This window comes from Bubalus bubalis, chromosome 9 (genome assembly GCF_019923935.1).
Source record: "Bubalus bubalis isolate 160015118507 breed Murrah chromosome 9, NDDB_SH_1, whole genome shotgun sequence".
In the NCBI taxonomy this organism is placed as follows: domain Eukaryota; kingdom Metazoa; phylum Chordata; class Mammalia; order Artiodactyla; family Bovidae; genus Bubalus; species Bubalus bubalis.
In genome coordinates, this window is record NC_059165.1 from 27,568,544 (window position 1) to 27,587,260 (window position 18,717).

The 18,717-nt window shown below is 36.2% G+C and overlaps 1 protein-coding gene across 8 annotated transcripts in view; it reads right to left on the reverse strand.

Moving 5' to 3' along the window:
- The window catches only part of XRCC4 (X-ray repair cross complementing 4), a 304,283-nt gene that overhangs the window by 153,376 nt on the left and 132,190 nt on the right, over positions 1 to 18,717 (reverse strand). For all 8 annotated transcript variants that reach the window (XM_025292255.2, XM_044947333.1, XM_025292256.2 and 5 more), the window contains exons 4-6: positions 17,998 to 18,164; positions 11,221 to 11,373; positions 10,063 to 10,169 (exon numbers count right to left, since the gene is read on the reverse strand). In XM_025292255.2, the coding sequence (XP_025148040.1) occupies positions 10,063 to 10,169; positions 11,221 to 11,373; positions 17,998 to 18,164 (427 nt within the window). The remainder of the gene's footprint in view (positions 1 to 10,062; positions 10,170 to 11,220; positions 11,374 to 17,997; positions 18,165 to 18,717) is intronic.

Genomic DNA, 18,717 nt, shown 5'->3' on the forward strand with positions numbered 1-18,717 from the left:
GCCTGCCTGAAAAGGTTTTTCTGGCCACATGTGATTGCTCAGAGCCTCCCAACTGTGAGAGGCATGAGATGTTCTAAACTGTCTAAATACAGATTTCTTTGAGCAGTTAAAAGATTGATTAGAAATTGTATTGGTGAAGGGATTTTCACTTGTTGGGCCAATGTTTGCTGCTAAGTTTCCATATCCCTTACCTGCTGTGTCCCTGGCAGTATATTGATTAATATAATTGGTGTAAGTAGTAGCTTTAATGTTTGTAACCTGGGACCCTTGAGTTAATTCTTTTTCTTGTTATAGCCCACCACACCTTTGCTCTGTAGGAATGCAACTTTATCTAATGCTTTTGGAGGGTGGCTCCTGACCAATCACCTTTAGAGAAAAATAAGTTTTCTGAAGAAAGGGTCTTAAAATGTTAACAGGCCTCCTGGCCAGAAGATGATGCAAATCACCTAAGCTTTTGCATATGATAAGTTTGCAGGAAGAAAGCCTGGCTTGCTGCATGACTCTACCCCTTCCCCCATTATCCTCTATGCATAACTTAAGGTATAAAAACTACTTTGGAAAATAAAGTGCGGGCCTTGTTCACCGAAACTTGGTCTCCCCATGTCGTTCTTTCTCTTACCTTCTGGCTGAATTATTCAGCCTCTTTTCTCCACTGAATTTCCTCATTGAGCTATCCTTATTTCAGCCTCTTTTCTCCACTGAATTTCCTTACTGAGCTATCTTTATTCTATTACTCTTTATATTCTTAATTAACGTTTAATTAAGCAGTTGTTTTCCTGATCCTCGCCGCCGACGCCATCCCCGCTTCGAATTCCCTGGATCCACCGGGGCTGGACCCCTGCAGCTATACCATTTGAATGCAGAGTTCCAAAGACTAGCAAGGAGACATAAGAAAGCCTTCCTTGGTGATCAGTTCAAAGTAATAGAGGAAAACAACAGAATGGGAAAGACTAGAGATCTCTTCAAGAAAATTAGAGATACCAAGGGAACATTTCACGCAAAGATGAGCACAATAAAGGACAGAAATGGTATGGGCCTGATAGAAGCAGAAAATATTAAGAAGAGGTGGCAAGAATACACAGAAAAACTATACAAAAAAGATCTTTACAACCCAAATAATCAAGATGGTGTGATCACTCACCTAGAGGTCCTAGAGCCAGACATCCTGGAATGTGAAGTCAGGTGGGCCTTAGGAAGCATCACTACGAACAAAGCTAGTGGAGGTGATGGAATTCCAGTTGGTCTATTTCAAATCCTAAAAGATGATGCTGTGAAAGTGCTGCACTCAATATGCCAGCAAATTTGGAAAACTCAGCAGGACTGGAAAAGGTCCTTTTCTATTCCAATCCCAAAGAAAGGCAATGCCAAAGAATGTTCAAACTACTGCCCATTGCATTCATCTCACAAGCTAACAAAGTAATGCTCAAAATTCTCCAGGTCAGGCTTCAACAATATATGAACCGTGAAATTCCAGATGTTCAAGCTGGTTTTAGAAAAGGCAGGGAACCAGAGATCAAATTGCCAACATCCGCTGGATCATCGAAAAAGCAAGAGTTCCAGGAAAACATCTATTTCTGCTTTATTGACTACGCCAAAGTCTTTGACTGTGTGGATAACTGTGTAACATTCTGAAAGAGATGGAAATACCAGACCATCTGACCTGCTTCTTGAGAAATCTGTATGCAGGTCAGGAAGCAACAGTTAGAACTGGACATGGAACAACAGACTGGTTCCAAATAGGAAAAGGAGTACGTCAAGGCTGTATATTGTCACCGTGCTTATTTAACTTATATGCACAGTATATCATAAGAAACACTGGGCTGGATGAAGCACAAACTGGAATCAAGATTGCTGGGAGAAAAATCAATAACCCAGATATGCAGATGATACCACCCTTCTGGCAGAAAGTGAAGAAGAACTAAAGAGCCTCTTGATGAAAGTGAAAGAGAGTGAAAAAGTTGGCTTCAAGCTCAACATTCAGAAAACTTAGATCATGGCATCTGGTCCCATCACTTCATGGCAAATGGAGAAACAGTGGAAACAGTGGCAGATTTTATTTTGGGGGGCTCCAAAATCACTGCAGATGGTGATTGCAGCCGTGAAATTAAAAGACACTTACTCCTTGGAAGGAAAGTTATGACCAACCTAGACAGCATATGAAAAAGCAGAGACATCACTTTGCCAACAAAAGTCCATCTAGTCAAGGCTTTGGTTTTTCCAGTAGTCATGTATGGATGTGAGAGTTGGACTATAAAGAAAGCTGAGCCCCGAAGGATTGATGCTTTTGAACTGTGGTGTTGGAGAAGACTCTTGAGAGTCCCTTGGACTGCAAGGAGATCCAACTAGTCCATCCTAAAGGAGATCAGTCCTGAGTGTTCATTGGAAGGACTGATGTTGAAGCTGAAACTCCAATACTTTGGCCACCTCATGCGAAGAGCTGACTCATTTGAAAAGACCCTGATGCTCGGAAAGATTGAGGGCAGGAGGAGAAGGGGACTACAGAGGATGAGATGGTTGGATTGCATCACCAACTCAATGGACATGGGTTTGGGTGGACTCCGGGAGTTGGTGATAGGGAGGCCTGGCGAGCTATAGTCCATGGGGTCACAAAGAGTTGGACATGACAGGGCGATTGATCTGAACTGAACTGCAGTTTCTTTAAGCCGAGAGCTAATGATCACACACACAAAAAAACAACTCACCTTGCTCAAGGATATGTATGTTGTGGGAGTGGGTCTGGTAAGACCTTTCTATCTTCAGTAACTAATTGAAAAAGTATGTAAGGACTTGATAAGACTAGCAGGTGGGGCTCTCTATACCCCTCCGATGTCCATGTCAGAAGCTTTCTCCTTCCCTTTCCATTAATAAAAATGCCACACGAAGCTCCAAGTGACTGAAGCTGTGTCTTTGGTCCCGAAGTGAAATTCTTTCCTTCAGAGATCACAAATCTGATGCCCTTCACCATAAGCTATCACTAGGAAGTTATACCAAAGTTGCATTTTAATAGTGGGATACAGAGAAGTTATCATAGATTCGCTAAAAACCTTTGGTACATTTGAGAGTTCTCAAATAAATAATATACTAAGTCAAAGTCTAAAGCAATTAAAATACACAGGGAGTGAGGTAAGTCAGACAGAAAAAGACAAACACTGTATAATTGCACCTATATGTGGACTTAAAACACCCAAACTCATAAAAACCGAGTAGAATGACAGCTACTAGGGAACGGGGGTTGGAAATTGGAGAAATACTGCTTGAGGATACAAACTTACAACTAGAAGATCAGTAAGTCTTGCAGATCTAATGCACCACATAATAATTAGAGTCAATAATACTGAATTAAAAACGTCAAAGTTTCAATGGGACTAGATCTTTAATTGTTCTTACCAGAAAAAAGAAATGGTATTTAGATATGTCATGTGATAGAGGTGCTAGCTAACGCTTCAGTGGTAGTCACATTGTAATTATAAATGTACCAAATCTACACATTGCACAAGGTAACATGTCAACTGTATCTCAATTAAAAAAATATATACAAAGGATGACCTCAATAGAAATATGTACATTCTGGAATTTTCCCCAAAAGGTTTAGGTCATAAAGCCTTTCTTATTTAATAATACTGACTATCTCTATGGAAAACTTATGCTTTCTTTTCTCTTTAGGATTTCTCTTCTCTTTAGAAGAAAAACATGTTATCATTATTGTATTGCATCGGTGACAATTTCCTTAGTGCTAGCACATTCCCCAGGGTTTTTATAATATCTCAAAAAGAAATGTGCAAAGGTAGGCAATCAATCATTACAGAGGGCAAACACTTTCTCATTATTTTCTCCTGTGTGACCAACAGTAATGTACTCAACCTTTCTAGGCTTCTGTCTCTTCTGAAAAATGATGGGCTTGTATTAATAACAGAAGATCTATAACTATATTAGATCTAGATTCCTCAAATTATGTCATCATTCTTTCACAAGGTAGTTTATGAAAAAGAGCCCATGATTGCTAGGAAATACACTCAAATTGATTTCCCAGTTTTGTGATAGGTTATTCTAAATCAAGCTTTTTATTTAGAGTTTAGAAACAAATGTGTCTATGATAAACAAGCTGGAGAATATTAAGGGCATAATCTACAATTCTAAAGCTGAATTCTGAGTAATCTCTTTGGCAGGACATGTTGTTATCCCTTCTGTGAGTGGACATTCAGTGTTCAAAGCAACGAGCTCTTTGATAGTTGGAAATTTTGGATTCTGTTCTATTTTTAAAAGCTACTATATCAGTATTCATCAACTGTTTGACATAGCCATTCATTTATTTTCAAAAAGACCATTCTATAATCACACTTCCTTTCAGGAAGCCCACCAACTAAGCAAAAGCCTGAATTACTGATAGCAGTTATACGGGGACCTTCCTGTTGGATACGAACGAAGACTAATTAAACTAATGTGCTAAATTTCAAGCTAATAATTATGGAGAAAGTGGTAAGAAAGCTTATTTTCATGGTTGTGGACCTTTAATACAAAGTGTAACAAGCAAAAACTTTCTAGAATAAGTATATTTCTTATTTGTACTTTTAGTAAGGTTGATTTAACTATTCTCTAAATGTAAGAAATTTGTTAATTTTTATTAGAAATAATTATAATTAAAAAATATTGACTATCCAATAAAATAAGTTTTAAATTATATTAAACATAATTAATGAGACATTAAAATAATTCCTCTTGTGGTGGCTAAGTAGGAGACAGTTAACCATGTTTTCCAAATATTTCACATAAAGATCCTATTTCTGTAAAATAAATCCAATTTTTTCCACTAAATATTCACACACAATTTGAATTATGTTAAGACTAATAAATGCTTTACGATAATTTTTAAAATTCTTAGAACATTCATATACATTTAAAAACTGTTTTCACATAATTCTACTTTTAATATAGTATAAAATGATTAGGAAACAATATAAAAATCTGCATAATCCTAAATTATTTCTTAGGTTAGATCAGATATTGTTGGGGCAATTGAAAGGCCACTTGGATAAACTGTTGCTTAGTAATGTTTTGTCACTAAGATGCTGTATCAATTATGCTTATATCACTGGATATTTTGGTGAGATTCTGTTATTCACTGGACATAATTCAACTTGAAGTTTCTCCACAGCAATGGACATCAGGTGTTACCTTGAATGGTAACTAAAGAAAGAGGGTTTCCTGTAGAGAAGATTGTTTAATGATACCTATAATAACCCAGTAGGTTTCCACTGAATTAAAAAACAGAAACAATTCTGGAGGTAGGAAAAATCCAGACTAACCAGGAGTCTTAATGCCACAAGGAACTAATACCCACTGGAACAGAGTGAAATGACCTATCCTCCTTTGTAATCCAAGAACTGAGTTATAAATAGCGAACACAGCACCTAGCTTATCTATCATAATCTTAATCTGAAATAAAGTGCAATACCTACAAACCCTAGGACTTAGTATGCAGTCACAGTGTAGGAGATAACAAAGTCTATAAAACCACTGCTCTCTAGAAATTTTGGAAATTAGAACATAGAGAAAGCAAATTTTACTACAGAAAAATATAAAATGTAGTCATGGGGTGGTATCAACTGTGATGTTCCAATTTCAGAATACTTCAGAGATCTCCTGTTAGTTAATAAACTGTTCATGAACACTTTGAAGACTTTTCATAAACCTTTAAATGTGGTATAGTACATATGAACATGATGTCATTTATTAGATTTGACTACTTGTCACTAGTTATTTCCTCAACAATCCTAACAATGAGGAAAGTTTAAAAATGTTGGAGGAAAAAAGTAATAAAACAGATTGCTTATTCATAAAAATGTTACCTATTCAGTTCAGTTCAGTTCAGTCACTCAGTCGTGTCCGATTCTTTGAGACCCCATGAATCGCAGCACGCCAGGCCTCCCTGTCCATCACCAACTCCCGGAGTTCACTCAGACTCACGTCCATCGAGTCAGTGATGCCATCCAGCCATCTCATCCTCTGTCGTCCCCTTCTCCTCCTGTCCCCAATCCCTCCCAGCATCAGAGTCTTTTCCAATGAGTCAACTCTTCGCATGAGGTTACCTATTAGTTTCCTACAAACTATGACACTCCTACCCTACTTCTGGGTATACACATAAAGAAATATTTTACTTGAATGAATGTTGTGGAATCACTAAATGATCCTGGTCTCACTAAACCTCTGTAGGAATGAGGTAATAATGCAAACAACTCATGAGGCAATCTGGTGATTTTAATAATTAATGATGAAAATATACTTACATAATAAAAACTATTATCAAGTTACACATTTAGCCATTGAAAGAAATGGTTTTCTGAAAGATAAATGTATTAAATTCCATTCATTTGTTTTCCTCTTGTTTTTATAGTATAGAAAGCATACATGAACCTGCAATATCTAAAATAAATTCATGTATTTCCTTATACTCTAAGAAGTTATTGTCAAAATGGCAGAATAAGTTAAGGAAGAAATTCTCACTGCTCTCCCCAAATACTCAATAATAATATATAAAAAGCCAAAGGACTAAGCTAGGTAAGAGAAAATCCCATGGACTAAAAATATATTTTGTCACCAAAGAAGAATAGTTTATGGAAATCTGGTATATTATGAGGCTCATTTTATTGTTTAACATATAAAATGCTTCTCCTCATATCTGTTTAGTCCAGTGCTTAATGACATATCAAGCACTTTCTATCTAAGATTCACTTTTCTTTAAAGCAAACTTTAGTTTCATGAATACTTCTTAAAGACACAGAAAGAAAAGAACAGTTAAAATTTCTAATAAAAACGCTCTTAATTAAAATTTGTCAAAAGCAAGTTAAATGCAAAAAAAAAAAAAAGAGAGAGAATCAGAGACCCATGGTCAAATATGTAGTGAACTAGATATGAGTTAAAGAAAAAATAATGTAAAATATATTAAAAACATGCAATGATCTAAACATTTTTGAAGAGGAGAAATTTTGCCAAATTTAAAATAGTATAATTATAGCTTAAAGCTTTGCTTAAAAGAGACTGAACACATAAAGGACCCTATTCTCATATACCCATATTTAACCATATATTTTCTCTTCAAAAATAATTTTCATCTACATCAAAGGTTTGTGAGACACTCTGAATAGGGAACAAAATCAAAGGCCATTGTGTTTAATAGAAGTTCAGAATGTTCAAATGGAAGGAGTATTCCCTTTCCTTGTGAACTTTCACTTACATTTGATTATTATTAAAAAAGAGATTTCATTTTAAATGGGCCACTAATGGACTGCACCCTACCAGGCTTACTCTTGCCTGGAAAATCCCATGGACGGAGGAGCCTGGTAGGGTGCAGTCCGTGGGGTTGCTAAGAGTCAGACACGACTGAGCGACTTCGCTTTCACTTTTCACTTTCATGCATTGGAGAAGGAAATGGCAACCACTCCAGTGTTCTTGCCTGGAGAATCCCAGGGACGGGGAAGCCGGTTGGGCTGCCGTCTATGGGGTTGCACAGAGTCGGACACGACTGACGTGACTTAGCAGTAGCAGTAGCAATGTAAACCAAGCACAGCCTCCAAATTAAAAGAAATTTTACTCTCATGTGAAAATGAGAATTTGTGTGTGATTGTGTGATCTAATTTGAATTAATCAATCAACTAAATTAATCAACACCAGTATATTTCCATGAATACAAGTAGACACTTTTCTTTGTCTGTATCCATTTATTCTACCTTCTTTCCCGTCATTGGGAGAAGCAACCAAGCTCCCAGCTAAATAAATCCTGCCATTTGTGTATTTGATCCCATCTCATCTACTTAGAGACAATATTCCAGCATTTCTTACTTCTGTCTACTGCCTGGACACTTTTTTCCCCCTCTCTCCTTTTTTACCCCATCAGTATTCAAACATGACATTATTTCTCTCATCTAAGAAAAAAAAAAAAAAATACCCTCTTGATCTCACCCCCCTCTTCAGCTACTGACCTGGGTCTTTCCCCTTTTTTAATGGTAAAACTTGTTAAAAGTATTGCTCATACTTAGTATCTATTCTCCAGTTCTCTCTTCTCATTTCTTTTGAATCTCCTATTCTCTTCTATTTTCCACCAGTCCACTGAAAATGTTTTTATTAAGATCCCTAATAACATCTGTGTTGCTAAATACGGCAGTCAGTGCTCAATCCTCATCATCCTTGCTCAGTTTGAAGCATTTAACTCAGCTAATCAGTGTCTCCTCCTTGAAATACTTTCTTGACTTGCCTTCCAAGATACCACACCTACAATATTTGCAGCCCCCTCATTCTACTTTGTTGGTCTCCTCATCTTTCCCACCTCTGTATACTCAAGTGTGTTAGTATGGCATTCTTGGACCACTGATCTTTTGTCTTCTCTAACTCCCTTGAGATCTCAGCAAGCTCTAAATACCATTTTTACTTTTATGTCAGCAGCGAGCCCTCCCTCAAAGTACAAATTTTTATGTCCAGCTCCCTGCAGAATATCTCAGAATTAATGTTTCTGAAACTGAGGTGCAGACCTTTCTCTTACAATCTCCCCCAAATTGGTAGTTCCCTCAATTGCTTGCCTTCAGTACTTCATTCCAAAAAGCTTACCATCATTGCTGTCTTCCCCTTCTAATTCACTTTTACAGCAAATCTTGCTGCCTCTAAACATTTCTAGAATCTTCCCTTCCTTTATCACCTTCACTGCTTTCACTCAGGTCTAAGCCACTGCAATCCTTCAGTCATTGTTAAACTAGTTTTCTGTCTCTTATATCTTCTTCCATATTGATCCTCCTATAGTAAGGACCCTATTCTCAACACAACAGATTAATCCTATTAAAACAAGTCAGATCATGTCACTTGACTGTTTAAAACTCTGCAACAGTTTCCAGTATCACTCAGAGTGCAAACTGAAATCCTTACAATGACCTGTAAGACCTTATACACAATCTGGCCTCCCTCATCTCCTAATTCTTCCTATATTCATCTTTTCACTTTATGCATACTGCTCTCCATACTATTGCTTGAACACATCAGGCAAACTCACACATCAAGGCCTCTGTATTCAACTGCTTTTTCAGCATGGCATGTTCTTCCCACAGATAGACTTATTACCTTTTTACCAAGGTCTTTTCTGGTGCCTTAGCTAAAATCACAAGCCTCATTCTTATTTCCTCCCTGACATCTTTTGTTATCCTTCCCTGGTTTATTTTTCTCTTCAGCATTTATCACTATCCAACAAACTTAAATTTATTTACCTTGTTATTATCTGTTTCCCTGTCTAGAATTTAAACTCCATGAAAGAGGAACTTTCTGTGTTTTGCACCCTTACTGCACAGAAAAGTTCTCAGTATATAATAAACACTCAAAAATATATTTGTTAAATAAACGAATTAGAACATTTGTATCAGAACCTTGTATGTATGAGTTCAGGGGATCCTACCTCTAAGAAATTTGCAAAACTCTAGAAAAATAATCCATGAGTTAAAAAGCTGCTGGTCTGTTGGATTAAGTAAGGCTTAAGTACTTTAAACTGCCATTTCTCATCTTTTTTCTTAACCCACCTCCCTCTATTCTAGCACTTTTCTGAATCGTAAGAGAAGTCGACAGCCATACCACCCTGAAAGTGTCCGATCTCATCTGAATAGGGAGAGGACGTAATCTCAGGACAATCTAAACCATTCTAGATCACCCTGCTCCTTCACATAGCTCTAGCCTGATAAGACCTCAAATGTTAAAGGCAGCCAGCTTTCAGCTGGAGCTATTTATCATGCAGTCATCTCTTGCTTGCCACTTACCCATCTATGCTTAATAAGAAACACTGTACCTTGGCATACACGTGTGTATGTATGTGTGTGGACATGCTTGCTTGTTTTGTTGTTGCCAATGAGTTGCTGCATTTTATAATGAATATTAATTTTTAACATTAAGTAGCTGTGGTTTTCGAGTAAAAACCCTGAAAAATGATTGTAGAAACAATTATTTTTGAAATATTTTTCGTTATGGTTTGTTACCATAATAAGAAATAAGCCCCAGTGAGGTATTCATCAAAAGAAATATATGTATTTACTTTACCTGGAGTTAACACAGAAGGATTAGATGGGATCTCACTGTCCTCATCAGTACTTTCATCATAGATTGCATCTCTGTCAGTAGTCATTTCAGAACATGTTGGAGTTTCCCTAGAAAGAGAGAAAGGTGGAATTATAAATCATTGGTTCATTCTTGGCCAGGTATCAAATTCACCAGTAAGTATTTATAGAAAATATCCCTAGAAAAACATTATAATTAAACAAATATATATTGAAATTATGTAATTAAGAAAGCACTTTAAAGACCATTTGTTAACTCTCTTAAGAACAAGTGTCGTTTTACCTAATGTAAATGTTTAGTGCTCACTGTAATTAATTCTTGAATCAGTTTATTATCATTTATTATTCACCTGTCAAATCACAATACTACTCTCCTAAATTATCTTCTGTGTGTCACAGAATGGTCAGTACTTCTACTGATTTCAAAGCAGTTCTGCCTTTGAGCAGAACTCATTTGGTCTTCCCCAAATTCTGAGATGGCTGCCTTTACTCTTATTATGAAGATAGTCAAGTGAGGCACAGAGACTGTAAAGGACAAAGCCAAGTAACATTAGATATCAGTACCAGATCAACACTTGAACTAGGATCATCTGATACTAAATGTTATATTCTTTATATTATGCCATTAGAAAATTTGTGCTTTCTCTCAGATTCAGGAATAATAGACCCAAACCTATATCAGTTAATGCCTAAAGTAATTATAATTGTTCAAGCCATATCAGCCATAAGTCACCTATGATTCTTCCTTAAAAATCAAGTACATATTCATACTCAGAGCCATTTGATCCTAAAATTAACAACTACTTAGATCAGGATTACAAATGTGTGCCCAACTTTTGTGGTTCTGCCGAAGATGAAAGTTTTTAATTAATATATTCCTTAGTGATGCCAAAGAATTAAACTACTATTATTTAGCAGTCTCATGGCAGTTTTATGATTTAAGTGTAGGTGTGACTGTTGGGCAGATAATGAAGAGATTATGTTGTGTATTCTCCAGTCCACCGCAACTAACAACCACAGCATCCAACCCCAGGCTATGATATGTCACTAAGAAGTTTGCATCTAACTTCCATTAAGTTTGGGAAGAAATTCCACTAAAATGTATGCTTCTGCCATCCCAAAACAGAAAGGTCAAAAATACATTTTATGTTCGATGTTCTTTTCCAGTTCTTGAACTTCATTTAACAATTTATGTAAGCTTCTGATCTTTGCTTTCTTCTCATTCAGCACCAGAATGAACCGTTTATAAAGATCAGTCTCTATAGCTTCCTTAGCACTCACACATTTTTCAAACCTAAAATGTAAATAAACAAACCAATTAATATATGGTGTGGGGTTTTCTTAGCATTATTCAATCTAATACTGAAGATGATTTCAAAATTTTTTTTCAAGAAAAATACAATTAAAATCATTTTAAATAAAAATTAATTAAAAATAAACAATTCCAACTTAAAAACTCACTTTAAAATGTTTTCATTGATTTAAAGTTTTATATTGGTAAACAAATAATTAGAACTTACTGTTTATTAGCATTTGTAGTTTACACACTGAGAAAAGGATCAAAATTGGAAATTCATAGCAAAAAAGCTTTTAAAACACCTAAATTCCTAAATATAATAACTTATTCACATCTTTGGATTATTTCTAAAAGAACATATTTGTGAGAGAAATTTGAAACAAGGGTAACTATAGCCTGTTTCTGGTACTTTGTTAATATTACTATAATAGCAACCATGATCTTATTTTGGGATTAAGTGCTTTACCTAATCTGTTCTCCCAAAATAGATTATGAACAGCTCCACAGCAAGAACATCATATACCAAGCTGTATCTTATAATCCAGCAAACATACACACACAATTAAATGTATGTACTTACAAAATAAATGAAAGCATCCAACTTGAAATTTTCAAGGACATATGTAAAACACTATATACTTTAAATTTAGGTATATAGGACAAAACATAAAATTCTTTATCATTTATAATTTCTTCTATAATATTCAAATGAGCTAACAAGAGACAATACTAACTTTAATCCCTCATATATATATAAAGAAGGCAGACTAGCAGAAATTGAATATACTTGATATGTGCCTACACACAATGAATAAATCTCTATTTTAAAGACTAAAACATAAATTATTTCATGCAATATATTCATTTAAAAGTAGTTGAGGACTTCTTGAAGGAATGTAACTCAGCTCTGTGCTCTGTGATAACCAGAGGGGTTAGACTGGAGGGTGGGGTGGGAGGTAGGCTAACTAGGGAGGGGATACATGTATATATAATGTATACATATAGCTGCTTGTTGTCAGCAGAAACCAACACAACATTGTAAAATAATTATCCTCCAGTTAAAAAAAAAACTAAAAGGGTAAAAACTAAATACAAAAAACACTGAATATTCAAAATAAAATATTTCTGGATGAGAAAACAAGGAATTTAAGAATAAATGTCAAAAACACAACAAAATGAGAGCAGAAACAAGGTGATTTCATAGAAAATAATATCTCAAATAATACAGGTTAAATGATAACCCAAAATAAATTGATACACAAATGTTAACATGTGGTACTTAGAAACAGTACAGTAATCCTTGTATTTTCAGCTCTGACAAAGTTTATACCCAGGTCAGGGTTGTTCAGAAAAAGAATATTGCACAGAGTTCAGAGGACAAAGAATGCTAAAAAGAAATGGAAAAGAAAGCAGTGGTAAAGAGATTTAATAAGCCTTTAAGTACTGAAGAAGATGGTAAACAGCTGTTCCTCATCCTTTCTGATGACAGAACAAGAGGAAATGGCCTTCAAATATACCATCAAGGACTCAGATTACCAATAGATGGAAGGAAGAATTTTCTGCCTGTGACTGTTCTTAAACAATGTAATGGGCGACCAATAGGAGTTGAAGATATCTCTTGAGTCTTAAAATATCAGACTGAATTCATCTGGCTATAATGTGATCCTAGCTTGAAGGCAGAGAAAAGCTTTCGAGGTCTCTTCTATTCTAATGATTCCATGAGTGTCAACCCAATTCAATCTGCTGAAAACTGCCTCCAATTATAGGTTTAATAACTATAACTCAGAGTAAAGCTAGAGAGTTTCTAACTTGATGTTTGAGTACAAACAAAAGACCTACTCACTAACATGGAACTTGAGAATTGTTATTTGAAACTAAAAAAGAAAAACCAGTAAAATAAATATAGCTAATGACCTAAGGATTTACATACAATAATGCTAATGTTTTCTCTTTCATATAAATTATACAAATGTAAGTAAATTCAGGAATGTCACTTGCTTAAACTGGAGCTAAGATTGATATTAAAAGACGCTTACTCCTTGGAAGGAAAGTTATGACCAACCTAGATAGCATATTCAAAAGCAGAGACATTACTTTGCCAACAAAGATCCATCTAGTCAAGGCTATGGTTTTTCCTGTAGTCATGTATGGATGTGAGAGTTGGACTGTGAAGAAAGCTAAGCGCCGAAGAATAATGCTTTTGAACTGTGGTGTTGGAGAAGACTCTTGAGAGTCCCTTGGACTGCAAGGAGATCCAACCAGTCCATTCTGAAGGAGATCAGCCCTGGGATTTCTTTGGAAGGAATGATGCTAAAGCTGAAACCCCAGTACTTTGGCCACCTCATGAGAAGAGTTGCCTCATTGGAAAAGACTCTGATGCTGGGAGGGATTGGGGGCAGGAGGAGAAGGGGACGACAGAGGATGAGATGGCTGGATGGCATCACTGACTCGATGGACGTGAGTCTGAGTGAACTCCGGGAGTTGGTGATGGACAGGGAGGCCTGGTATGCTGTGACTCATGGGGTTACAAAGAGCTGGACACGACTGAGTGACTGAACTGAGGATTGCAATTATTAAATAGCAAATAAAAAATAACAGCAAATATATGTTAAAAGTATACATGTTAAAGCTCATCCTTTTCACTCTTATTGCAATTCCTCATTCCTTACTCAAACCGTATTCATTCTCCCCCATCATCCCAAATGGAAACAGTTTTAGATTTGGCTCTGATTATAATGATGCATGTCTAAATACAAAAATATATATAAAAAATACTCTCAAAAAGAAAATTTAATCCACAGTTCCAGACACACACTTAAGTTCTGTCAATTCAGTTGCTCCGTCATGTCTGACTCTTTGTGACCCCATGAACTGCAGCACACCAGGCCTTCCAGTCCATCACCAACTCCCGGAGTCCACCTAAACTCATGTCCATTGAGTCGCTGATGCCATCCAACCATCTCATACTCTGTCGTCCCCTTCTCCTCCTGCCCTCAGTCTTTCCCAGCATCAGGGTCTTTTCCAATGAGTCAGCCCTTTGCATGAGGTGGTCAAAGTATTGGAGTTTCAGCTTCAACATCAGTCCTTCCAACGAACACTCAGGACTGATCTCCTTTAGGATGGACTGGTTGGATCTCCTTGCAGGCCAAGGGACTTTCACAAGTCTTCTCCAACACCACAGTTCAAAAGCATCAATTCTTCCGCACTCAGCTTTCTTTATAGTCCAACTCTCACATCCATACATGACCACTGGAAAAGCCATAACCTTGACTAAACAGACATTTGTTGGCAAAGTGATGTCTCTGCTTTTTAATATGCTGTCTAGATTGGTCATAACTTTCCTTCCAAATTAAAAGCATCTTTTAATTTCATGGCTGCAATCACCATCTGCAGTGATTTTGGAGCCCAAAAAAGTAAAATCAGCCACTGTTTCCACTGTTGCCCCATCTATTTGCCATGAAGTGATGGGACCAGGTGCCATGATCGTCGTTTTCTGAATGTTGAACTTCAAGCCAACTTTTTCACTCTCCTCTTTCACTTTCATCCAGAGGCTCTTTAGTTCTTCTTCACTTTCTGCCAGAAGGGTGGTGTCATCTGCATATCTGAGGTTATTGATATTTCTCCCAGCAATCTTGTTTCCAGCTTGTGCTTCATCCAGCCCAGCTTTTCTCATGATGTACTCTGCATATAAGTTAAATAAGCAGGGTGACAATATACAGCCTTGACGTACTCCTTTTCCTTTTTGGAACCAGTTTGTTGTTCGATATCCAGTTCTAACTGTTGCTTCCTGACTTGCATACAGGTTTCTCAAGAGGCAGGTCAGGTGGCCTGGTATTCCCATCTTTTTCAGAATTTTCTAGTTTATTGTGATCCACACAGACACACACTAGTATCATTTAATTTTCTCCTTCTAGTTATTCTTTACTTAAAGATGTATTTTACAAAAAATGAGATACCTTCCATATTGGTAATTCACACTTCTCCTCTTAACACAACATAAACATTTCCCATGATATGCTTTTTGCTCATAAAATATTCAATTCTCTATTAAATATATTTCAGACCTATCTACCATAGCTTCTAAGTGAATTCTCAACAACTATTTTGTGCCCCTCTTCGCTCTCCAGGCACATGTAGTCTAGAAAAAAAATCTGATAAAGAAATGATGGAATCATGAATGGACACTGATATAAGACAATCAGGAGCGGCCCAGGAAACTGACCTGTGACTAGGCCTAAAGAGAGGGCCTCAACTCTATTTTCTATGTGGATAGATACCTAACTCCGAATGTCTGTGTCCTATTTCTAATCTCTCTGAAGACTCTTGACCAGTACTACTGCCTTATGGAAGCAGTAGTTGTAAATCCTTCGCTCATTTCCCAGTGAACTATGCCTCTGGACGGGGAACAGTTCAGGAAATACAGTTTGGCTGTGACCAAGGTGTATTTACAACTCTTTAAAACAGCCACTTTCTGTGTGATAGGAAAGAAAACCAAATTTGGAAACTAGGTAAAGCTACTAATCCAACATCTGGAATACATCCAGAGCCTAGAATTCTCTGGAGTAGATTTTGTTTCCTCTGTTTGGAGGGCCATTCCAAGAACACACATCTTCAATCCCTGAAAAAGATATGTGATCCAGTACTCAGAAAAAAAAAAAAGAATAAATGGAGCATAAGACTGGTGATAAGCTACATGGCTGTGCATTTGATCAAATAGGTAACTTTTTGTCACAATAACACAAGAGAATTTTCTGGATAATTCAGAAATAGCAAACTGAGCATCTGTGTGACACATATTATATGTACCCTCACACACTGTCTTACAGCACAGGGTGTATTTGTCTCTACTGTCTCATCTTTGTTCCCTGCTGCTTTCCATCCTATGGCAGTGGTGTTGAATACTGATGAGATAATACCTCTTTCAACCTCTGGCAGACATTTTAAAGCAATTTGCTCAAGTACCAAGTACCCAGTCTGCATTTTTGTGGGCAATTTGTGGATAAAATTTCCTATCATCCTGAGGGTATTTTGAGTTTTTAAAATAATGGCTTATCACGACCAGAGTACATCTCCTTTCATTTGATTTATTTTGAATATAAAATAGAAAAATACACCCAGAGTACTGGTATAAGTCCCAAAACATGCTTTCTAGAACATTTTATATTAATTTACAGCAACAAGAATTTCAAAAAGAAAGTTTAAAAGAAACAATAACATATTTTTCTGTATGGTTTCTTGACATTTACGTAATTTTGACTTGGTCTAACTATAGAATTGGAGATAAAAATTAATTCAGAACTAAAAGAAAACAAGATACTTTATTAATATAAAAATGAGAGTCAAATATAACCAAGTTTTAGGTGATAGGTGTTAGGTTCATGCCTTACATTAATTAATAAATATAAATGAATGTATAGAAATTATTTCTTCTAGTAAACCTCATTTAAAAGGATATACTGAAAAAAACCCTTCATATTTTTCATACACTTCCCCATCTACTTACTGATGCACATACAGAACAATATTAGTGAGCACCCTAAAAAGACCCTAAATTGATAAATGTTCAAATATTCTTATGTTTATGGATCGAATAAAAGATAAAAAATATTTATATACTGGATGTAATAATGAGTATTGTTACTATTTTATATATTCTGCACAATTCTTTCATATGTTACAATGTATATACTAACAAATACATGCATATTATATTAATATGTCTTTGTAGAGATTCAAATATTCACAACATACATTTCTTTCAAATATCTTGTACATAATAGAGTAATACAGCTATTCCCTGGACCAGCCTACATCATGATATAATTGAGAAAACTGCATAATTGAGAAGATAGGTCACTTTCTTCTTCATTGTTTAAAGAGGCAAAATCAGGAAAATAAAGGCTTCCAAATGTCTTATCCAGCAGTAACAACTACTTCTTTTTAAAATGCTGAGAATATGAACTTTCAATCAATCTGCAAAAAATAAGTTTCTCTCAGGAGCCAAAACATACTTCACCTGAAATAGATGTCATTCATAAAAAGATTTCAAATAAGGAATCAACTATGTTTATTTATATATTTCTCTTTTTTATTCATTATTAATCTCAGAGGTTAAAGCATCTGCCGGCAATGCAGGAGACCTGGGTTCGATCCCTGGGTCAGGAAGATCCCCTGGAGAAGGAAATGGCAACTCACTCCAGTATTCTTGCCTGGAGAAACCCATGGACGGAGGAGCCTGGTGGGCTACAGTCCACAGGGTTGCAAAGAGTTGGACACGACTAAGCGACTTCCCTTTCACTTTAATCCTTATAAATATCAAACTTCCTAAACTTTGCTTACTATTAATGGGTTCTGATCCCCACTGTTCCATTACTTCTTACTGTTATTAGTTTGATGGTGCCCCAAATACGAATGACCTAAAAGTGTTACTGTTCTCCTATATTGTATAATAACAACCAATAATTTAGTTTAATCACATTTAGTAGAGGTATAATCATTGACACATTTCGTTTTAAATATATGATACTCTACATATAGCATAAGTGTATAAATCATAAACTTAGAGCTACAATAATATAAAGAGCTTAGTGTTCTTAAGATACAAGCACATTATGTACACACCGTCCTTGAACATCATTCCAATCTCTCAGAAGCCTTTCATTTTCTTTCTGCAGGTGCTCATTTTTGGCTTGGCTTTCTGCAATGGTGTCCAGGCAGTGACAAATAAGTTCTCTAATGACCTCAGCTGGGCTTGCAATTTTCTCTAGTTTGAAGGAACCAAGCCTGAACTAGGATCAAAAGAAAACATGATTAGTTTTGGGAGAAAATCAAGATTGAGTGGCCCAGTTTTAAATATATATTTTTTCTTCTGAGAGGGGAAAAAAAGGTGTAAGATTTAAATATAGTGCATTTACCAGATATAAATACAGTGAACAAAACTACTGGGCAACCTCCTACTTTCTTATTAAAGTTTATCATATAAATCAACATAAAACCTAAGGGAAAAAAAATTAAGTGGTAAGTCACTCTCTCACATTTTAGCAGAAATGAAAACAACATAAATACCATAAAAACATGCTACCATCTGTTTTTACTGTCTAGTACATATTTTAAATCACTATATATCTTCCCTGGTGGCTCAGATGATAAAGCGTCTGCCTATAATGCGGGAGACCCAGGTTCTATTCCTGGGTTGGGAAGATCTCCTGGAGAAGGAAATGGCAATCCACTCTGGTACTCTTGCCTGGAAAATCCCATGGACGGAGGAGCGTTGTAGGCTACAGTCCATGGGGTCGCAAAGAGTCAGACACGACTGAGCGACTCTACCTTCACTTTTATACT